This window comes from Typha latifolia, chromosome 11 (genome assembly GCF_019914945.1).
Source record: "Typha latifolia isolate L0001 chromosome 11, TyphaL0001v2, whole genome shotgun sequence".
NCBI lineage: Eukaryota > Viridiplantae > Streptophyta > Magnoliopsida > Poales > Typhaceae > Typha > Typha latifolia.
In genome coordinates, this window is record NC_133096.1 from 3,250,642 (window position 1) to 3,275,676 (window position 25,035).

At 36.3% G+C, this 25,035-nt stretch overlaps 1 protein-coding gene across 5 annotated transcripts in view; it reads right to left on the minus strand.

The window, feature by feature from the left end:
• LOC140797820 (fanconi-associated nuclease 1 homolog) overlaps positions 1 to 25,035 on the minus strand; it is a 64,683-nt gene that overhangs the window by 11,504 nt on the left and 28,144 nt on the right. For all 5 annotated transcript variants that reach the window (XR_012110725.1, XM_073151493.1, XM_073151492.1 and 2 more), the window contains one exon: positions 6,186 to 6,459. Coding sequence is in view for 4 of the 5 variants with exons in the window: in XM_073151493.1 (XP_073007594.1) it covers positions 6,186 to 6,459 (274 nt within the window). In the remaining variant the exon portion in view is untranslated. The remainder of the gene's footprint in view (positions 1 to 6,185; positions 6,460 to 25,035) is intronic.

The window sequence follows — 25,035 nt, forward strand, 5'->3', positions numbered from 1 at the left end:
GATACTATGAAGTTGTAGATAATTAAATAAGTTTTCCAATGTATATAAAACCATACTAATAGTTGTTCATATGAGAAAAATATGAGCAAAATAGTGAACAAAAATTGATTTTGTTATTTACTAACAGATTACGTCAATTATCAATGAATTACGTTATTTCTCAATGGATTATGTTATTTTTTTAAAGTTTCATTACACAATGAACTTTTAATCCCCAAACTGGTCGAATTTGAAGATACTTATAAGATATCAAGTTATAGAAGACTAAATACGTTTTCCATCAAATATAAAATAATACCAATTGAGTTCATATGAGAAAAATATGATCAAAATAGTGAATAAAAATTTATTCTATTATTTAGTAACAAATTACTTCAATTATCAACAAATTACGTTATTTTTTTTAACTTGTTATTTTTCAAAATTTTTAGCCCTTAAAATGGTTGAATTTGAAGCTCTTGTGAGAGATGAATTATAGAAGACTAAATAAGCTTTCCTATACATATAAATTAATACCGATCAAAATTCACATAATAAAGATATAAGCAAAATATTGAACTAAAGTTGATTTCTTTGTTTTGTAACGAATTATGTCATTTATCAACAAATTATGTTATTTCTCAACGAATTACATTATTTTTCCCAGTTGTCATCTTCTAATAAATCTTTAGCCTCTAAAATGGTGTTTGAAGATACTCGTGAGAGATAAAGTTGTAGAGGACTAAATAAGTTTACCAATGCATATAAAATAATATCGATCGGAGGTCATATTTAAAAGATATGAGTAAATTAGTTAACAAAAGTCAATTCAATAATTTAGTAACAGATTAAGTCATTTATCAACGGATTACATTATTTATTAAGCTGTCATCTTTCAATGAATTTTAAGGCCATAAATGATCAAATTTAAAGGTACTCGTGAGAGATAAGATTGTAAAGGACTGAATAAGTTTTTGTAAAATCGTACCAACCGAAGTTCATATGAGAAATATACGAGCGAATTTAAAAATATTAATAAAAGATGAAGTTTAATGTCTCAAAATGGTCAAATTTGAAAATACTAATAAAAAATGAAGTTGTAAAGGACTGAATAGTCTTTCTAACGCAAATAAAATAATATTGATCAAAGTTTATATAAGAAAGATATGAACAAAATAGTGGAAAAAAGTTTATTCTGTTATTTAATAATGAATTGCATCAGTTATCAATAGATATGTTATTTTCTTAAGCTGTCATCTTCCAATAAATTTTAAGCCCCGAAACGACCGAATAATACTCATGAGAGATAAAATTATAGAAAATTAAACAAATTTCCAACGTATCCAAAATAGTATTGACCGAAGTTAATATGAGAAAGGTAAGATGAAAACATTAAACATATATCATAATCGTAATCTATTGTTATAAAAAAACATATATCTAATCAATATTAACTTTACGTAAATATTTGAGTACCAAATTAAGTGATAAAAGAAGTTGATTAGTAGGCTTGTGAGCTCCTATATGGTTTACGAACCAAATAATGACAACTTTGTTTAGATAAAATACTAGTAAGAGAAAGAAGAAGAAGAAAAATATGTAATATAATTCCTTGGTTTAAAAAAGTACTAATTCCTTTAAAAAAAATTATTGATTTTTTTGGGCAAAGAACAAACTGGCATTAAATGAGAAGCAGAATCTCTCTCCCACTCAAAAATAAAGCAAGTGTAATTTGGTCAGAAATAGTGAAATTGTGTGATTTTGCAATAGAAACATGAAACAAGTAATTTGAGAATTTTTAGAATTTTTTGCCAATTTCTCCATTTCTAATTATGCAAAAATTTTAGGTAAGATTATAAAATTTGAGTTCAAATCAACTTATATAAAGTAAATCTAACATTTTCTTATACCAATTGTCATCCAATTTCAATGAATTTGACATATTAATTTCGGATCTTTAAAATTTAGGAAATCTAATATACAGAAATTTTAGGTAAAATTAGAAAATTTGAGTTCAAATCAACTCATATGAAATAAATCTAACATGTTCTTATACCAATTGTTATCCAATTTCAATGAATTTGACATATTAATTTTGAATTTTTAAAATTTGGGGAAATTTTTTGGGAAAATCTAATTATTCTGAAATTTTGACTAGATTTACAAAATTTTGGTTCAAATCAACTAATATAGAGTTAATCTAACATGTTCCCATACCAATTTTGATCAAATTTTAATTAATTTAATATAATAACATGTTTGAGAGAAATCTTCCTTTTGATTTTGATATTTGAAAGAGTATTTCTCATAGTTCTAGCTCCAAAATACTCGATTTATGTGGAAAAACCCTTAAAAATAATAAATCTAGCAAAATTGAGCTAGATTTAGTATTTGTACATCCAAATTAGTTTTTAAAATATAAATAGAAAGTTAAAACTTATGAGAATGAAAGAAAATATTACCTAATCGAACTCAAACACACAAGCTATGCAGAAATTGTTGGAGAAAATCACCACGGGAGCTCGACACCACGCTTGTCAATGTCAAATAAGATCGCCGGAGTAAAAGTTATCAAGAAAATAGAAAGAGAGAAATATAAAGAATAAAGAGGGCAACGGTTGGAGTTGAAAGAGAGAAGTGTTAATTGTGTTTAACACTTCATAAGGGTCTTAGAAATATTTAAAAGAGTTGATGGAAGAAATAAGAAAAAGACATGAAGGAAATAAGATTAGATGATAAAGCATTATAATTACATGATTTGATTAGAAATTAGAGAATGAAAAACAAAAATTAGGCATAAGTTGTGATTCCAAAAATGACAAAAGTTAATTGATGATGATTAGTAAAAATAAAAAAAAAGTTAAAAAAATAGGCTTCATATGTCATATCATGTATGCTAAGAAAATGACTAAAGTTGATTTAATAATAATTGATGGAAATAAAAAAAAAATTTAAAAAAAAGCTCAACATGACACAATGACCAGCACGTAGCTGTGTCAAACCGGCACCCCTCAGCACAACATGCGTGCCAGTCAACATAGCCATCCATAATCCCGAGTTTATGTAACAAAACCCTTTAGTTCTCCAAACTTACCACAAAGAATAGAAAACATGTGAAAATATACATCTACTACTTAGGATCCAAGTTTTATCAATCAAAATCCTACAAAAAAGCTCTTCTCCTCATCTTTCTCTTCTTTCTCTTTGCTCTTTTCTTCTCTCTATTCTATAGAGAAAACCCTAAAAATGGCTGCTATAGCTATACTTATCCTCCCCTAACATATCACATGAGGTGTCAAGCGACACCTAGTTTTATAAGTATTTAAGAATATTAGGTTTACTAAATTAGACTAAACCTAAAACAATAAAGTTCTAAATTAATAAGACAATAATTTAGATAATTATTCTTAACCATGGAACATAAAATCAATTAGCTCACTAATAAAATCATTAGTGCTAATCTCATCAATAACTCAAAAATCTAGTTTTGCATAACATAATCTCCTTGAAAAAATATTATTATTTCTTTGATTCTTGTCATGCCTTAACTAGTTCATTTAGGTCTAATATTGTGATTTCAAAAACAGAAGAATGTACTCTCTTCATTTAGTAACAAACGTAACACCAAGTGAATGAGTAAATGAAACTATATGGAACATTACAATTTCCATGGATTATTTCCAACATTAGCTAGCTCTATTTAGGTATAATACTAAGATTACAACAAATAGAAATATGCACTCTTTATTATAGTCTTAATAACATGAATGATAAAAATACTAATCCATATATGTCAATAGAGATAAAGCTAGGATTTATCAAATTTTAAGGATCTCCATATTCTACAACTGTTAAAATAAGTTTCGTCTTTGAAACTAAGTGAATATTATTAGATATCATGTTAATATTTAATTTTGGTTCAGGGATATCACATTATACTATCATTAAAATTAGTTTTGTACTTGAAACTGAGAAATATCATTAAAGTTCTCACAATCTACCATCATTAAAATATAACAACATTCAAGGTAATTCTTACAAAAATCAATAGTCTACCTTTAAATCTAACAACATATCAAATAATATAACTTCTAGAGTTTACTAATCAAATACTATAAATCCAGGGTAGATTGCTCACTATTTTATTATAATGCGCATCATCTTTATCTAATCTGCATGAATCCAAATCCACAAGTTGAACAACATAACAAAATATTTGTTTGTGAACATAGCTCCAATATCTCAAACTAATTTTTATAGATCATGTTCAATCTCAAAAACACAAACTCTAACTAGTGTAAGATACCATTGTTCAAAGCACCATCCATTATTCATGACTTCTCCATTAGTAACCTGTGCAACCCCTCCCCTCTCCCTCTCCCGGCACGCGATGAGGCGGCCGCGGAAATCTCGCCGAATCCAAATCAAATTTAAATTTGGATTTTTAATCTATAAATTAAACCCTAATTTTCTATGTGTATTTAATTATTACACTCAGTGCATCGCCATACCTTGTACAAATTATAAATTTTAGTGAAAAGAAAAATAAAACTAGTATTGGTATAACTTAGAGAACAGTTCGGTATAGATCACTTACAGTTTTCCATGATGACTCAAGTCTATTTGAAAGTTCAGGGAAAAGTCCTATATCAAATCACTGCGGTTACTTTCTTAGGTGACTCTAGCGGGATTAAGAAACAGTCCTAAGATGAATGAGAAATTTTTTAGGTGACTCTAACCTCTCTCAACAGTTAGTGAAAAAGACAGGGTGTGTTGATCACATAGTGATACCATCCGATGACCCTAACCGGATCAGCTATGAGAAAAAGTCCCGAGCGTCATCTCGAGATGACTTCTAATTGATGTGGATCCATAGGGTATAGACCCATTGAGACAAATAACATTATAAACATTGGAAAGATGTTAATATGTTGAAACTGTGCAAAGCTACAAGTTAGACTCTCTATTGTTATCATTGTCATTATTTAAGAGCATGCATGTTGGAAATTGTTATGTATATTGTTGAACTTTGGTTTTATTTAAAACTATAAAATTTTAGAATTTATTTGGTTTTCGAGTGGATTCCACTCATTGAGCTATATAGTTGTTGGCTCATGGATTTCTTTTTTTTCTTTTTTTTATTATCTCAGGAAATAGTCAGTGTGACGACTGAGCGAAATGCACCGAGACCTTACCTCCACTTAGGATCTACCTATTTACTTTTCCGCTCTTTTGGATTTTATGTTTTAGATTAAATTGTTAATTTTATTTCGTTTAGAGACACAAACAATGACATTGTTTTCTGTTCATTATAATTAGTTTAAATTTAATAAAGCAAATCTTCTTCGTTTATTTATTCTTGTCATTGTACACTTACGAAGTATTAGTAAGGCTTCGTGTATCTCAAACGTATTGAGGTGCATGGCCGGTCATGATTCCAAATTCGGGTCGTGACAAATTAAATCTCCTTTCACTAAACAAGATATCAATTTTTATTTGCTCCTCAAAAATTGTACACCCAAGAATTTAATGTCACAATCTTCAATTGACAACCATACATAATAATCATATTTCTCCAAAGTGAACTATAAAACACATGTTCACAATTACTAGGATATTTTCTTGTTCGTGCTCCATTATGGTTCCACAATTTTGTTGCACCACTCTGACCTCAAGGAAAATGTAAAATGATATTACTTCATAGTTCATATTCACCTCATGTTCATAGAAAAGATAAAATCACACATGCTAACGTAATCTTTTTATTAACATCCTCTTGAGGGCAAACAAATCAATCAAGAACCAAAAGCTCTAGTTACACCAAAACAGGTGATAATAAAAATTTTCCAAATAATTAAAAACTTGATCGGTCTCTCATGTGACCTTATTAGGACTTTCTTTCTCTGTACAACCTTCCCATTTTAACGAAATCTAAACAAGACCAAAACCAAATGTTTTGATACCCTTCTGTCATTAGAGATAAAGATAGGATTTACCACATATTAAGGGTCTCCACATTCTACCACCGTTAAAATAAGTTTCGTCCTCGAAACTCAGTAAATATTATTAGAGATCATGTTAATATATATTTTTGGTTAAGGGATATCACAAAATTTGCCCAGAACATTTCTCCTATTTTTCTAGCTTATCTCAGTTATATGTTGGGCAAATTCTTGTCCAGATTTTGATGAAAAGAAAATACATACCTCTTTAATCTTTTTGTTAATCGAATCAGCATAACTAGGAGTTCTCCAACGGCGTGGTGGTTTGCTTAAACGCACTGCTCGCTTTTGTACTGCTATTTTTGAACCAGCTCGAACCCAGGGATCGAGTACTCCTTTCTCAGCTACTGAAAGACTCTCGTTGAAATGACCCATATGCTCCAAATCAACAGAAAGCCTCAGGGTCCAATATCCTCTCCTATTGTCTGAAGTAATTCTGGAAAGTAGACTCTTCAGAAGCCTTATTGCATCCTCGTACCTGGAAAACTCAGCAACAGAAAAGATATTGAACCAGAAACTTGGAGTATAACCACCATGCTACCATTCTTCTTTTAATCTGAATCATCGGGAAAAATGAACCTGATGGTCCAAGTAATTGTAGAGAATTTGTTTTTGTGTAAGTAAATACATCTTTTTTATAATGAAAGTAAATACTGAGAAAGTTTACTGCCAAACTAAACTTGATTCAAATTCCATGACATATCATATGCAATAAAAATTTAGCAACAGCTTTCAAGACATGCCTAACTAATAGTAAAGATTCGAAAAGTACTTACATATTCATATACATAGATATATAGAATTGTGATTTCGCTTGGCTCAATGAACATTACAGCACCTTGGAGCTAAATGGTCTACTCTTTCAGCATGCATTATATTGTAAAACCCTCAAATAGTTGTTCCTCAGTTAAATGAGCTAAAGTTATGTGGCCAATATCTAACAGTTAATCTAGCCTATAATGATTAATCTGCTCTGCACTAATCAGTGGCAAAAAAAACAAGGGAGGGTAATGAGATAACAAAAGTGGTTTATAGCCATCAAATAAATTCTCTTTCCTTATTTCTCATATATATATATATCTCAAAAAATAGATCCTCTTTTCCACTAAAGGGGTATTATATTTCATCTTACATACATAAAACGGTCTTATGGCAATGTTCACATTTCAGCAACAGAAAACTGAGTACATATAATTCTCTTTTCTATAAAGGGGTATCATACAGCATCTTATAGACACCACATAATTTTCTGATCCTGCTCAGCTTCTCTGCTTATGATACTGCCATCATACTCCATTTATCTGAGTATAGGTCTAGCGTCAAAAGATAAGTTCTACCTCACAGATATCTTGTCTTAATAACCAATTCAGTAGAAGTATGTACAATATATTCTAGCATAATCTTTTTTGGGAGAAAGTGGGGGAATGGTAGCCCAGTAAAGATTCCATATATTCTAGCATAATTATATACTCTATCTTATATTGGGTCAAGTAAAATAATGCTATCGTTAAACAAAGTCTACCATCATCTTGAATATCTTTAGTCCCCTATTCACTTCCGAAATATCTTTGTCTTAATTCCACAATACAAATTCTTATTCCAGAATAACAGCTAAACATTAGAATAGCTCTATTTTATATTTCAAATTCTTAAATGTCTTATCATAATTCATCATTTTCTTTTAATAGTACATTCTTATGAGTAAGCATATATATGACAAAACTATTTATAGTTGGACATAATAAAAACATATTTATAATCTAATATTTTTTGTTTTACACTAAATAAATAAAATTCAACTTAAAAGGTATAAATGTCAATACTTTAATATTCTACAAAAATAAGCACATTTAAAATGTATTATTATTAAATATTATTTTCAAATATATACTTAAATATAAATATAAATATTTTAAAAATATTTAATAATATAATATTTGATATGATATAATAAAATATAATTATAAATTATCTTCTTATTAAAATATTTTTATGTGTACTAATAACATTAAATGTATAGTATTACTAAACCAATATATTATCAAATTATATATTTATTCGAAGATAAAATAATATATCCACTATGTATTAACCTAATCAAATCTTTATTTCTTGTATTGCATACCTACGTCTCTGGTATTGCATACCTAGAGCATTACAACTCCAACTATATTGGCATTACAACATTACTGACATTGCATACATAGTGATCTTGCATTACATACTATGTCTCTAATATTGCACGCATGTAACGTTACAACTACAATTGTATTAGCATTACAACATTACTAGCATTGCATATGTACAAGTTTTGTATTGCATATCTATCTCCCTAGCTTTGTATCCGTACCGTCCTCACCTGCATTTGCATATGTAGCACCCTATCATAGCAAATGTCGCCTGCGCCCTTGCAGTACATACCTATCTACCTACCATTGCCTATGTAGACAACTAAAATAATAATGCACATCTACCAACACCGTATATAGAATTACATACATAAAGCATGATAATACATTTTTATATGCATATACATAGAGTATATTAATAATCTATCCCATCAATCTACTTCAAATCAAATCGAAGGGTATTTCAAAAAAAAATCCTTCTTTTTACTCTCACTTTATATCACATCAAATATAATTATTACACCTTTATTTCAGAATAAAAGTAAACATAGAAATAGTTATTTCTAGAATAAATCTCTCATTTTGGTAATAACAAATAGAAATTACTCTCCTTGTTTCACCTCTATTACACATGTAAACAAGGCCTTAGATAATCAATTTACAACCAATGAAAACATTAAACATTGTTATAGATTCATTTATCTCTTAATTTTAAACTCACAATAGTTGAAGCTCCATCATACATATATAGCATACTATCTACACCTCAAAATCCAATTGCGAGCTCTTTCTAAATCAATAAATATCATATGCATGCCTTTTTTCCTCTTTTTTTTATGGTTCAATATAAATTATCATTGTAATTCTTGAGTCTTCTGGAGACAATGTACCTAGAATCAAGCCATTAATTTTCAAAATACATTCCCTTTGCATCTTATCAAGTAAAGAAATAGCTATCCTAAGGTTCATATCTATAATCATAGTTTAATTCACCATAATTTCAGCTTTGTATAACAATTCTGTGATGGCCAACAACATTGAATATATCTTTATTTGGTCTCTGGTGGAGTTTATGAATTAACTTTTGTAGTCCATATTACTTGGATTTTTAAGAAAAAAGGGAGAAGGTTATCTTCTATTTGAAATAATCTTGCTATATGATTCTAAAATAACTAATTCTACATGACAAAAATGAAAGAAATGCTAATATTTCTTCAAGGATATCCTGTGATGCTAAACTAGATTTCTTTAGTTCATGACTAGATTAGTACTAATAATCTTATTAGTGAGCTATTTAATTTGATGTTTACTAGAGTAAATGTCTCACTAATTTAGAACTCTATTCTTATTAGGTTTTAGTGTAACAAAACTAAGTTACTGAATTACTTATCTTTTTAGGTGACACTTGGTACGTGAAATAATGAACACCTCATGCTATTTTGCTTGGGAGATGATAAGAACACTTAGGCAGCCATCCAATTTCGAGATTTGCCAATAATTAGAGAGAAAAAGAAAAGGATAAAGAAAAGAAACAAACTCTCTTTTGAGAATTTTAGTTGCTAAGACTTTTCACTGGTAAAGGTATGAATTTTCATGTTCTCTTGCTCTCTATATGTTGCTTTAATAATTAGGTATAGAGAAAGGGAACTTGAACTAGAATTTGGGGCTTTTATGTTAAAGCTTTCTATGTGGATTTAGAACACTAAATTTTATAGTAGTGTTTTATAGATAAATACAGAGAAAGAATACTCCAACTAGCAGTTCTTGTATCATTGTTTAGGGGACTATTTTCCCAAATGCCTGCTCTTACTTTTTCCAACTTTATGTTTATAAACATCACTCTAAACATCTTTGATACTTAACTTGGAATAAAGATCACCATGCTTCTTCTTCCAGTTACTACTACTTTCATACTTCTAAGTTTTGCCAAGTCATCTGGCATCCTTTTTCAGATTAATTGCTTTTGGAGAAAGATTATGCAAAAAGAGTGAAAGCATACAATTAGGTAATGCGAAGTTCAAGATACCTTAAAATGAACATGAGAAAGGTTGTGCTCTAGAATATCTGTATGCTTTAAGGACACAATTGAGGTGAACATTTAAAATAACTACTAGATTTAGAAACAGAGGAGGTGCATAAAGTTGAACAAAGCCAACAAACTATTTTAGACTGAATATGAATATATAATAACTTCAAAAGAGTAACCAATTTCAAGGATCTCATACAGATTGACAAAAATGATTTAGTGAAAATATTGTTTTTCCCATTCATAGTATTACCTATATAATATAGCTAGGTTAGATAACCGTAGGACTATATATCAGTACTTAGACCAAAACAATAAATTGATCATATATGTTGTTTCTTCTTTTTGTTTCCTTCTATCCTTCTATAATCTTCTTGTGTTAGTTTGAATTTGAAACATCATTTCAAGATAATGTTGCACCATATCAAATTGCACATTCAAACAAAATTACAATTACAAACCAGTGGAGAAGTTTCTAACTTAAAGTTAGGGTAACAAGGGTTCAATAAGATTGAATCTGTGAAGGATATGAACTTGATAGCTAATTAGGTATCATAACAGAGTTAGTCTGAGTTTGTTATTACAGCTGGGTTAGTTTGAGTTTGTTACCACAGCTGGCTATATATTAGCTTTCTTCTCTTGTAAAGGAACGTATTTTTAGAGATACAAGTTTTTGGACTTCTCCATCTTCTCTAGTTTAATATGGTATCAGAGCACTAGATTTCTTCTCTTCGAGCTCTTCTTTTCTCTCTTTGATCTCAATCTTCGACCTTCATTTTCTTCTTGTGACGGCTACTGAATCTTCAGCAGCTTCGTTTTCATCTTCGATGAGTAGTTCTGCCATTGATGATGCTTCCAGTCCATACTTTCTGCATCACTCAGACAGCCCTGGACTCATTCTAGTTTCTCAACCTTTAACTAGTGAGAATTATACTTCTTGGAGCCGAGCTATGTTAATCGCTCTTTTCGTCAAAAACAAGGTCTGCTTTATTGATGGTTCTGTGCCTCATCCAGAAGATACCAATCCTAATCTCAATTCCTGGATTAGGAACAATAATATAGTTATATCTTGGATTCTCAACTCTATCTCTAAGGAAATCTCTGCTAGTGTCATACACTCCGATTCAGCTCATGAGATTTGGATAGATTTGAAAGATAGATTTCTTCAAAGGAATGGACCAAGAATTTTTCAACTTAGGCGTGAGTTGATGAATCTTACACAAGGTCAGATGTCTGTAAATTCCTATTTTACTAAATTGAAAAGTATTTGGGAGGAATTGAGCAATTACAAACCTGTTTGTACCTATAATCGTTGCACCTGTGGAGGAATCAATTCTATTTCTGACCATCATCACATGGAACATGGAATATGTCATGTCATTTTTAATGGGGCTAAATGAATCTTTTTCTGAAATCAGAGGACAGCTTCTTCTCATGGATCCAATTCCTCCCATCAATAAGGTTTTTGCTCTAATTTCTCAAGAGAAACGACAGCATAATGTTACTACCATTGCTGGTAATTCTGGTGGAGGAGAAACAATGGCCTTTGCTGTGAAGAATAACATGTCTAAAGTCAATCCAGTTCAGATCTCTAATAAAAATCAGAAGAAGGATCGCCCTCTTTGCACTCATTGTGGCTATCAGGGACACACTATTGACAAATGCTATAAACATCATGGATATCCCCCTGGATATGAACCAAAACAGAAATCTAATTTCATTTCTCAGAAATCTGCAGCTGTGGTTAGCCAAGTTTCTGATAATTCCTCTTTTGGTTCTCAAGGGAATATTGAAAATTTTATGAGAATGCTTAACCCAAATCAATATCAACATTTGATGTCTATGTTGTCTAACCATTTGAATGCAGCTAAAGTACACAATGAAGTAGACAATAGTATCTCTACTGCTTCTGCTTCAAGTACTTGCTTTTCTGCCTCTCTCAGCCCTATGCTCCATAGTCCTAATTTATGGATATTAGACTCTGGTGCCACGAGTCACATTTGCTTCACAAAGTCTGCTTTTCTCCACATGCATTCAGTTCAAAATTCCTTTGTTACCTTGCCCAATCATGATAAGATTCATGTTTCTCATGTTGGTTCCATTCAACTCAATCATGATTTGCTTCTTGACGATGTTCTTATATCCCACAGTTCAAGTTCAATCTCCTCTCAATAAGCTCTTCTCTTAAGAATACTAATATCCATGTCAGATATTTTTATGACTATTGTGATATTCAGGATCTGCGCAACCAGAGGATGATTGGCAAGGATAAAAAGCTGGCAGATCTCTATGTTTTTGAAGCTATTTTCAATTCTAACGCACATGTGCCACCTTCCATTGATTGTAATGCACTTCAGTCTGTTGCTAATAATGTTTCTTCTGACATATGGCATAAAAGACTTGGCCATTTATCTTTTAAAAGACTTGACTTGTTGAAAGATCAACTTCAGTTTGTTTCTAATAAATCAGATTCAGCTCAGCCTTGTTCAATTTATCCATTAGCAAAACAGCAAAGATTGTCCTTTGTTTCTCACAATAATATGAGCAAGAATGCATTTGATCTTGCTCATTGTGATACATGGGGCCCCTATCAAGCAATTTCGAAGTGACAATGCACTTGAACTTCAGTTCACAGAGTTTTTTCATTCAAAAGGGGTCATTCATCAATTCTCTTGTGTAGAGAGACCTGAGCAGAATTTAGTGGTTAAGCGAAAACATCAACACTTACTCAATGTTGCTTGTGCCTTATTCTTTCAGTCAAGAGTTCTTATTCAATTTTGGGGGGGAATGTGTTTTGATTGCTGCATTTCTCATCAATTGAAGTCCTTAACCTCTCCTTCATCATGAAACTTCTTATTCTCTTCTATACAAAACTCCTGTGGATTATAGCTCTCTCAAAGTTTTTGGAAGTCTATGTTTTGCTTCTACCTTAACTGCACACAGAACCAAGTTTCAACCTCGAGCTACTCCATGTGTTTTTGTTAGCTATCCACCAGGTATCAAAGGTTATAGGTTATATGATATCACCTCTAAGTCTTTCTTTAATTCTAGAGATGTCATTTTTCATGAACATTTTTTTCCTTTTCAAACTATTTTCTCTACTCAGGATGTAGTTGATCCATTTCCTGATTTGGCATTACCATTTTCTTTTCCTGATTCTATTCCTTCTCATAGTCTTTCTAATGAGTCTCCTTCTGACATTCCATCTCATCCTGATCATATTTCTCATGACATTGATCCTACTCCTTCCAATGTCATTGAACATACCTTAGATTCTCTTGTCAATAAGCATATACCATATCCTCTAGTTACTGATCTTGTCATTCGAAAGTCTTCTCGTGTGCCACGACACCAACTTATTTAAGAGATTTTCATTGCAATCTCTAAACTCATTCTCTTATCCGTTCTTCTTCTACTCCATACCCTCTAAGCAATTATCTCTCCTATGACAAACTTTCTTCCTCTCACTGTTTTTACACTCTAAATGTCTCAGCAAATTTTGAGCCTCAATTTTATCAAGCAGTAAAACATCAACAATGGAGAGATGCTATGTCTTCTGAATTAACTGCTATGGAATCTAATAACACTTGGTCAGTCACTTTGTTACCTCATGCCAAGCATTCTATAAGTTGCAAATGGATCTATAAAATCAAATATAGATCTGATGGCAGTATAGAGCGTCATAAGGCACGTCTTGTTGCCAAAGGGTACACACAACAAGAAAGCTTGGATTTCATTGAAACCATTTCTCCTGTCGCCAAACTCATCACTATTAAAGTCCTTTTGGCTATTGCATCAAATTCTAATTGGCCTTTGTCCAACTTGATGTTAATAATGCATTTTTGCATGGAGATCTTTTTGAGGAAGTTTATATGGTTTTGCCTCTTCGTTATTCTAAACATGGTTCTCTAAGATGGGGAGAAATTAGTTTGCAAATTACATAAATCCATCTATGGCTTGAAACAAGCTTCTCGGCAATGGTTTTCCAAGTTTTCTCAAGCCCTTATTCAACATGGTTTTCAGCAAGGCCAAGTCTGATTACTCATTGTTAAAGGGTCTAGATCTTCTTTCATTGCCTTGCTTGTTTATGTTGATGATATTATCATTACTACTGCAGACCCTCAAGCTATTGATTCTCTAAAGTTTTTTTGAACACTCAATTCAAACTTAAAGACCTTGGCAAGCTTAAATACTTTTTTGGTCTGGAAATAGCTCGATCTACTCAAGGGATTTTTCTCTCACTGCAGCACTATACTCTTCAATTACTTGAAGACACTGGTTTTCTAGCTTCTAAACCTGCCTCACTGCCGATAGATCCCAAGGCTAAACTAAACTCTTTTGAAGGTGATCCCTTAGAAGATGCTTCTTTGTATAGAAGGCTTGTGGGGCGACTTCTTTATCTCACCATATCCAGACCTGACATCGCCTTCACTGTCCATAAACTCAGTCAATTTGTTTCTTAGCCTAGGCAACCTCATCTTGCTGCTGCTCTCCACCTTCTTCATACTTGAAAGCAACTCCTGGCCAAGGGTTGCTTTTTCCCACATCTTTTTTTCAGCTCCGTGCCTTTGCTGATGCTGACTGGGCAGCTTACCTCGACACACGCAAATCAGTAACTGGTTTTTGTGTTTTTCTTAGAGATTCTTTAGTCTCTTGGAAACTTGGAAAGCAAAGAAACAAACTACTGTTTCACGCTCTTCAGCTGAAGCAGAGTATCGGGCATTGGCATTTACTACAAGTGAACTTATTTGGCTTCAACAACTCCACGATTTTTAGGTTGTCTTGTCTGATCCAGTCCTTCTCTTTTGCGATAATCAAGCTGCTATCCACATTGCTTCTAATCCCATTTTTCATGAGAAAATGAAGCACATCGAAATTGATTGTCACTTTGCTCGAGACAAGCTTACTGAAGGTTTTCTCAAGCTCTTGCAAATTCAAACTACTCATCAGCTTGCTGACGTTTTTACAAAAGCTTTACCAGCCTCCTTGTTGTTTCCATTGTTACACAAGATGGTTGTTTATGACATACATAGTACAAACTCCATCTTGAGGGGGAGTAACAGAGTTAGTTTGAGTTTGTTACTACAGCTGGCTATATATTAAGCTTTCTTCTCTTGTAAAGGAACGTATTTTTGGAGATACAAGTTTTTGGACTTCTCCATCTTCTCTAGTTTAATATATCAGACCCAAGATGCTCACCTGATGAAATCCCATAAACTAGGTTGGCTTCATGGTGTATAAATCATATCTGGACTTGTATTCATGGTTGAGATCTAAGCATGTTCAATAACAACTAAGCTATGATTTAAATTTCGATATGATAGATTGTGTCACATCAAAAAGTGGGCTAACAAGGTCCACTGGCAATGCCTACTTAGTCATAGATTGTTGTGCCAATGAATTATCAGCATCAATACATGAAGAGTATCTCGATACTCCTTCATGGCCACTCATGCCAAAGTGTGCCATTAAGAATTGAGCATATATAATTTCAAACAAACCTAATTTGGGGTCTCTTGCATCATTTTTAATGCCTCTATTTTGGTGTTTGATCTATATAGATTATATTTCAAATGTTAGAAATCCAAAGAAAATTTCAGTTTTCCCAAATTATTTGCCTCAACAAGAGGATCCTAAAAAAATTGGAGAATGTAAGAACCAGAATAATAATAATAATAATAATAATCAGGGGTTGAGAGAGAAGGGTGCACGTGCTCTGCACGTGCAGCCCCTCCCCTCTCCCTCTCCGGCACGCGACGAGACGCAAAGAAGATTTCATCTAATTCGAATTGGATTAGATTTGATCTTCTTTTAATCTATAAAATAAACCCTAAATTTATTCTCTCTCTGCTTAACCTCAGCCCCTTCTCTCTCTTCTTCCTCCCCTCTTTCGCTTTCTTTTTCCTCACCGACAGAGTCACGCCATGGAATCGGCCTGTCGGAGTGCCGCCAGAGCCATCGGAGACCACCACGTGACTCCTTGGCCGGCCGGCGGCTTCGGGTCGCAACCGCATCGTCACCGGAAGCTTCGTGCTCTAAGCCCGGTGTCGGTGATATCTTCTAGAAAGCCCTCGTGGCTCGGGTTGTGGTTGGCCATGGGTGGGAAGTCTTCCACCGTTGGTCGCCGTGGTCGACCTTCCTCCAATGCCGGGTCGTTGAGGTCGCTAGGGGACCTCCGACGAGGTCGATAAGCTGCCGACAACAATGGTCGCCGGCGATGCCCTCTCTCTCCCTTCCCTTTTCTCCTCTCTTCTTTCTCCCTCACTAATCTCTTTAGGGAAGAAAAAGGTTGGACTCGGTTCAACCCGAGCCAACCTTTTTCCTTCTATCGGGTTCGGGTTTGGGTTGCAGACCCGACCCGACCCATCCTCTAGCCTTAAGTCATGGGCTGCAGGCCAACCTGTAGCCCAGTTCTTTGTTGGCTTTGGGTTGGGCCTTAGCCCAGCCCAACTAGCATGAGATGGAAGGGTGTGCTGCGGGCCAACTACAGCCCAATCCAATCCATTATCTTGGCTGGGCCTTGGCCTAGCCCGATTAGTTTCATTTTTGGAATGGGCCGAACCAGCAGAGGCCCAGTCCAATCCAATGGGTAATTTAACCTATTTTAGTTCTTTTTAGTTTTTAAATTTTAAAAATATTGATATTATTCAAATTGAAAATTTTATTATTATTTATTATTAAAAGTGGTGATTTTTAATATGTGAACTAGAGATTTGAGATTTCGGTTGTCTTACCAAGACTCAAGTGAGTGGGTTCACTCACAGATTTATTTATTTCGTTTAGAGACTCAAAAATTATGACATTGTTTTATGTTTATTGCAATTAGTTTTAAAATTTAATAAAGCAGATCTTCATTTTATTTATTTATTTTGCCATCGTACATGTAGCTATTAATAAGGCTTCGTGTATCTCAAGCATATTGAGATGCATGGCCGGTCATGATTCCTATTTCGGGTCGTGACAGAGAACATTTGAATATTAGAATTTAATTATATATATTACACTAACATCTCTTGTTGAAGGATTTTAATTTAGCCCCAAAGACGAAGCCTCTTCAAGTAATAATAAAGAAAAATGGTGAAAGAGATTACAAACCCTAGCCCCCTAGCTAGACTTGAGAGAAAAGAGAGAGAAGAAGAAATTACTTATTGCCTATCAAGTCCAAGCAAAACAACCAATAGTCCTTCAACCCGACTAATCACTTAATGAAAGAAAATAAACCAAAACCTTATCAAACAAGAAATTAAATCCATGAGCACAAAACTTGTGGAGGAAGCCATGATTCGGCCATGAGCACAAAACTTGTGGAGGAAGCCATGATTCGGCCAAGTGTAGCCTAATGCAGCCCGCTAGTTGGTGCTCGACCACTTAGTCTAGCGCTAGAACAAGACTTACCTGCAATCCAATGTGGACTTGGGTTTGGCCCAAGCCATGCGTGCGGGTTGGCTTGTTGAGGATTTGGCATGTCGACGGTCAAAGGAATCAACCGATCAAATCAGAAAAGACCCTAGTAGGCAACCATGACCATAGGATCAGAACGTCGAAGTATCAGATCCTCAAAATCTTTCAAATCTTCAACATCCTCAATTGACTGCTTAGGTGGCGGTTGGTGATGATCAACGACCGCTTCAAGATTCCTAACTATCGGTGTGGGCAGCAAGGGCTCCTTTGATGCTGATGTATGCCTCGGTGGTTCTTCGTCATGTGGTGGAGGTGCCTTCGGTGCGGGTTCAGCCCCCATTGCTACTGCTTGATCTAGTTCAATGGCCGCGCTTGTTCTCGTCGGCGTGCTGCCTTGGTGGTTCATCCCGAGGGTGGTAGGGTCTGGCGTGTGTCCAGGAAAGCGACGATTCATATCCGTGATGGTTGCTTAAATTGTTGCCATCATTTGCATCATGGTAGTTATGGCTTGTAGTAGATCGGCTATCCATAGGATTTCGTGGATGTGGAAGAGATGGTGTTTTTGATGGTGTTGTGCGGTCCATCTCCATGGCTTGCTCCGCTGCTTGAGATGTTTGCTCCACTTGCTTTGCTGCCCTTGCTCTAGTTGTAGTTATGACGGTCTGAGAAATGTTGGCTCTAATACCAATTTGATACGAACTAACTTGACCCAATTCAAATCAGGTTTTGAACAGAATTAAGCATGTAATTTTGAAGATCAATTCTGACCGACCTAACCATCCAAAAGACCTAAAATTCTAATAAGTTGTCCCTATGGAAGGTAGATAATGGGCATGGAAGGTTCAGAGGTGGCAACTAGAATCAAGCCGATCAAATGAGTAGATCAAGAGATATCATCGAAACACTGACCAAAGGTTCAGAGGTGGCAAGATGGGCATGGAAGGTAGATAATGGAGTTGTGACTACGGTTACAGTTACAGAAGGTGGAAGATAGCAGCGGTAGTGAGATAAAGCATAAAGCTAGATGAAGAGGGAGAAGTGGACCGTACTCTCAGGGTCGAGAGGGAATGATCGAACGTAAAGGAAAGGCGGCGATGGTATTAATCGCAATTGAGGACAAGGCTCGGCGATGAAGAACGAGGTCGCACGAAAGGGAGTCGAGGGGGAAGAGTCTTGCGGCAAAGCCAATTCATTCAATTGAATTCATTCATGCATTCCTAAGATACAAGTCATAAGGTCTTATTTATAGGGATTAAATCAAAAGAGTCCTAAACAAACTTAACTAAACTAGTCTTCCTTATAGTTTCACCACAGATGGATTCCGAATTTGGAGAAACTTTAAATATGAAAGTTGTAAATCATGAGGTCACTGAGCTGTTTCAATGGTTTCCTAATATTTTGGTATCTAACGAATATCTTCTAAATATTTTTCTAAAACTGCGAAGAGCTGGATTTGACTAATTAAATAAAATTATAATATACTAAGACTCCGACTAAACCACATAAGCAAAATAATTAAGATAACTAGACTCTATTCATCGAGCCCAATGTCCCCATAGTGTGACTAATGCAGAACAACGTCTTGATTGTAGAGTTGAGAAAAAAAAGTAGGGAGAAATAATCAAACCCGAGGAATCCACCAATCGGGGTGTCGGAATCCACCGACGTTGGAATCCACCAACAAACACTCAATAGGCAAAAGCTCTCAAAATATTCATTAACCCATAAAAGATGATTACAAGCCTTTATATAGGCCAAATAAAGTAAAAGATAAAAGACGAAAATAGCCCTAGAAGGTGACTAAAAGACAAGATGAAAAAAATAGCCCTAGAAGGTGACTAGTCACAACCCTCGTTAAGCCAAAGGGCCACGGGTGCAGTCCTTTTGTGCTTACGAGAATAAACGTGACAAAAAGTGGTGTCCCCACCAACTCTCCCGGGGTGGAAGAAACTCGACCCAGTCGAGTGGCTCTGATAGTACTCCATAATGTCAGGGTCAAGCTGCTGTAACTCCTCGCAAGTGATCCACGTACAATCAGACTCTGGTCGCCCGTGCCATCGAACGAGAAAACGGTGAACCCCTCCTTCTGTAGTAAATGTTATTTGATCATCTAAAATAGCGTCTATCTTTTCTTGTGATGTGGATGGGAAAGGAGAAGTGGTAGGTGACACAGTAGGAATGTCTGGAAGGGTAGTAGATGTAGCATAGGGTTCGGTGGGGATGTGCATAGGTGGATGGTAGGCTGCTAGATCCTCAATATTAAAAGTATAACTAATGCCATAATCAGGGGGAATATCAATGACATAAGCATTAGCACCAACACGTTTTAGAACTTGGAAAGGTCCTGCACTACGGGCATGCAACTTCCGAACAGCTCCCAAAGGGAATCGTTCGGGTCTGAGACGAATCATAACATGATCTCCAACATCGAACTCCTTGGCACGTTTGTGCAAGTCGGCATGTAATTTATACTGGTGATTACTCGCCTCAATTCGCTTAGTGATCTCTTGATGTAAAGAATGAACATGATGTGCAAATGTTTCGCGGACTCGGAGACTCTAGAATGAGATGACATAGGCAACGAGATCTAGAGGTTTGCGTGCTTTAAAACCATGAACAACTTCAAATGGGCTCATGCCAATAGACCTATTAATAGAGTTATTATATGCAAATTGGGCTATAGGTAGAATAGTATCCCGGTTTTGTTATGATTACCCACGAGACAAATAAAAAAGATTTCCAAGACTACGATTAACAACCTCGGTTTGACCATCGGTTTGAAGATGATAGGCGGTAGAAAATTTTAATTTTGTGCCAACCATGTGCCATAAGGTTTTCCAAAAATAGCTCATAAAGCGAACATCCCTACCGGAAACAATAGTTTGTGGAAGACCATATAACTTGACAATATGGGCAAAGTACAATTTGGCAACTTGTGACGCATCGAGGGTTTTAGTACAAGGAATAAAATGGGCCATCTTAGAGAAGCGATCCACAACCACGAGGATTGAATCATATTTTCTAAATGTGCGAGGCAAGCCCAGACAAAATCCATACTAACGTCCCCGCCACGGGTGATCGAGCACGAGTAACGGAGTGTAAAGTCCAATGTTTTGTTTTTCGTACTTTACTAACTGACAAGTCCTACATTGACCAACTAATTTTGCGACGTCACGTTTGAGACTTGGCCAGTAGAATTGGCGCTCCACTTCCTCAATAGTCTTATCACGTCCAAAATGACCCGATAGGCCGTCGGCATGGATCTCCCAAACGAGGAAGTCACGCACGGACGTACGGGGAACACAAAGTTTGTTAGCCTTAAACAGGTAACCGTCTTGGAGGGAATAATTGTCCAAAGCTAAGTTCGGATCGGTCGGAAAAGTGAGAACGATTTCGCCAAAGTCCTGACAAGTTGTATAATCTTCCTTCATTTTGTCAAACCCGGTGACTTTGATGCTAATGGCGGATGAAGGTAAACCCTTCGGCTAAGCGCATCGCCCGCCTTATTCTCAACCCCGCTCTATGTTTGAGTACAAAAGTATACTCCTGTAAGAACTCGATCCAACGAACATGTCTCGAATTTAGTTTCTTCTGAGAATTTAGGAATCGAAGAGCTTCGTGGTCGGAATAAAGCACAGATTCATGCGGAAGTAAATAATGGCGCCAATAGCGTAAAGCTTGAATAACCGCATAAAATTCCTTATCGTAAGTGGAGTACTTTTTCTTAGCCTCATTTAGTTTTTCGCTGAAATAGGCAACAGGATGGCGTTCCTGGCTAAGGACACCGCCGATCTCGATGCCTGAGGCATTACATTCCACCTTGAAAGCTTTAGAAAAGTCAGGAAGACGCATTACAGGCGCTATGGTCATTTTCTTCTTAATCTCTTCAAAAGCTTTATCTGCTGCCTTACTCCAATGAAAATCTCCTTTCTTCAAGCAAGCGGTGATCGGTGACATGATAGTACTAAACCCTCGAATGAAGCGGCGATAAAAAGTAGCAAGGCCATGAAAGCTACGCACATCATGAATATTTCGAGGTTTCGGCCAATCAACAATTGCCTTGACCTTCTCGGGGTCGGCGCGGACTCCTTCTGAAGTAACCACAAATCCTAAGAAGATGACTTGATCGACAAGAAAAGAACACTTCTTCCTATTGCCATAGAGTTGAGCAGCACGAAGCGCTAGACAGACTTGACGCAAATGGTCCAAATGAAGCTCTTTTGATCGACTATAAATCAAAATGTCATCAAAATACACCACAAGATATTTGCCCATGAATGGGCGAAGCACTTGTGTCATAACACGCATGAAAGTGCTTGGGGCATTTGATAAACCGAAAGGCATTACCATCCATTCATACAACCCGTCTTTCGTCTTAAAAGCAGTTTTCCATTCATCGCCTGGGCGAATTCGGATTTGGTGATAACCACTTTTAAGATCGATCTTAGAGAAAATTGAAGCTCCCGCCATCATATCGAGCATGTCATCAAGTCGTGGAATGGAAAAACGATATTTGACTGTTATTTTATTGATGGCTCGACTATCGACACACATACGCCAGGACCCATCCTTCTTTGGCGTGAGCAAGGCAGGCACAGCACAAGGGCTTAGGCTCTCGCAGATGAAACCCTTCATAAGAAGTTCATTTACTTGATGTTGCAGTTCAGCATGTTCTTTGGGGCTCACTCGATAGTGTGGCAAGTTTGGGAGGGACGCTCCAGGGACAAAGTCAATTGCATGTTGGATATTGCGTAAAGGAGGCAATTGGTCCGGCAGATCATCCGGAAACACATCTTGAAACTCATTTAGTATAGGAGCAGATTCGTCGGATGATGGAGTGAGGGCAGTGCTCCCAACTTCACGAGCCACCAAGGCAAACACAATAGAGCCTTGGTTTGCTTCCTTTTCAAATTCTTTAGAATTTATTATGTGCAAACCCTTTTTACTTGGAGCATTTTTCTTGTTATCTTTATTAATTATTTTAGGGCGCATAGGATTTACCTTAATATTTTTGCCTTCAAAATTGAAAGAGCACGAGTTGGAACGCCCAAAAATAGTTACATCATGATCAAATAACCAAGGGCGGCCTAAAACAATATGCCCTACATCCATCGGCACAATGTCACACCACATATCTTCTTTATAAGAAAGGAAAGTGATAGAAACGAGGCATCTCTCATTTATAGCAATGGAAGAATCATTTACCCAAGATACCTTATAAGGATTCGGGTGAGGTGTAGACTTTAACGCCAGGCGAGATATAACGTTAGAAGAGACGGCGTTAATACAACTCCCACTGTCGATGATGACTTTGCAATCTTTAGTCCCACATTTAATGTAAGTGTGGAATATTGCATTCCTTCGCCAATCATCGATCTCCCGGGGTTGCGTCAAAGCGCAACGAACAACACCAACAGTATGGTCTCCATAATCACGATCTTCATCACTATCTTGGACATCATCAGGGTCAGGTTCATAAACTTGTTCATCGAGCTCATTTTCCCCAATAATGTCATCTTGTTCCCCAAGATAAAGGGCCTTTCGAGGACAGTTTGAGGCTACATGACCAACTTGGCGGCATTTGTAACATCGACGGGGTCATTAATAGGTGCGGTTTCATGGAGGGGCCCTTCCTTTGTCGGAGTTGGGCGGGTGCGGCGGTTTGGTAGTTCTGGTAGGTACTAATGGTGGTGGAGATTTTACGCCCGGCAGTGCGTATCGGGAGGGTGCGCCCAATTGGTCGCCTAGGCAATTGTTGCCTATTAACCATCTCGTAGTTCAACGCAAGAGTGTAAGCTTGGTCCAAGGAGGTAACCTCCCGGAAAACTAACTCTCTTCGAATGTCGTCGTTAAGGCCACGCCTAAAATGACTCAGTGTCATCCTCTCATCCTCCACAACATTACACCTCAGCATATATTCCTCAAATTGGGAGACATAATCGCTCACAGGCCTATTCCCTTGTTTAAAATTATTCCATTGATCCAAAAGGTCACCAAGATAAGATTGTGGCAAATATTTTTCTTTTAATTTTTCTTTCATTTCATGCCAATGAATTATGGGAGGTTGGTTTCGTCGCACTAGTAGTTGTTCTATACTTTGCCAAAACAGTTTGGCCCGGCCGACTAGTTTCATTTGGGCAAATCTAACGCGTCGGTTTTCTGGTAAATCATACCACTCAAAGAAATGGTCCATCTCACGGAGCCAGTCAGTAAATACAGTAGGATCTAAACGACCGTCAAAAGTTGGGGCATCCACCTTAATATTTTTTATAATTTGATTGTCATGGTTTTGAGATTCTCTAAAGGCGACATTGCCTCTAAACCCCCTGTTATTTTGAAAATCAAATCTATCTTCACGATAATTTTGCCTATGGGGTTCTCTCTCAGGATCTCTCTCATGGTGAGGGTAGTATGGAGCCTGTCGATGGGTCTCGACATTAGGAGCGGCACGCGTGGCACCCGTGTTGGACGCACCGACATCACTCCTAGTCTCATGTTGGTCACGACCCATCTCAATAGCCTCAAGACGAGCATTGAAGTCGTCCAATCTGGTAGTAATGGTTTCAATGGACTCTTGTAAAAATCGACGAAAATCTTCCATGGTATTGGGTTCCATAACAGACTGGGATGAAGGGTGAGATACTCTCCTACCACTACGAAGGTTCATATAAAGTGTCTCTACCACTAAAGAAATAAATGCAATAAATGAATGATGATATGCAAGCTAAGAGATCACAAATAACAATAAAGGAGTAATAACCAGAATAACCTACGGCCCACTTATGAAGTTTTCGGTGCGAGCCGTCGACTCGGCGAAAAATTGCAAACTAGTAGTACAAGCTCCCGAGATCGAAACGGGGACTGCAGATATGTCAAGACTTTCCCTCTAACCTAGCTAGTTCTACCGTTAATATTAATTGTTTTTTTTTTTTTAACAAACAAAAAGAAGTAGGTAAGCAATATCAGGCTCAAGCGCTTGTTGAAATAAAACAAATGAATTAAGCAATATAAATAGGTAGGCAATAGCAGGCAATAACAGGCTCAATATGTTTATGATCCACACCAATAGAAAGACAATTGCTATTTTAAGACTAACAAATAACAAGAAAAAGAAAGGACGGATGTTACCGAATGTGGTGACGAGCCTGCAAAGGGTAGGGGGAGCGGCGGCGCGGCGCGATGGCGGAAGCCGCAAGAAAGGCAACACGATCGCGATGAAACGAAGGATAGGCCCGCGCAGGGGCTGCAGCGACAGCAGCGAGTAGTAAGCGGCGACGGCGGTGAAGATGGGCCGTGGCACGGGCGGTGGAAGTGGCAAAGAAGGGTCGTAGCGGCAAAGAAAGATGGTCGGATGGGCGCGGCCGCGCGGAAAAATTGCAAAGAATGGGTGGTCAGCGGCGGCCGCAGCAAGGGCTGCAGGGGCAGCGGTGGTGGTGAAGATGGTGGCACGGCAGAGCAAGGGCCGTGGAAATCGACGGTGGCGTTGTTCGTGGAGGTC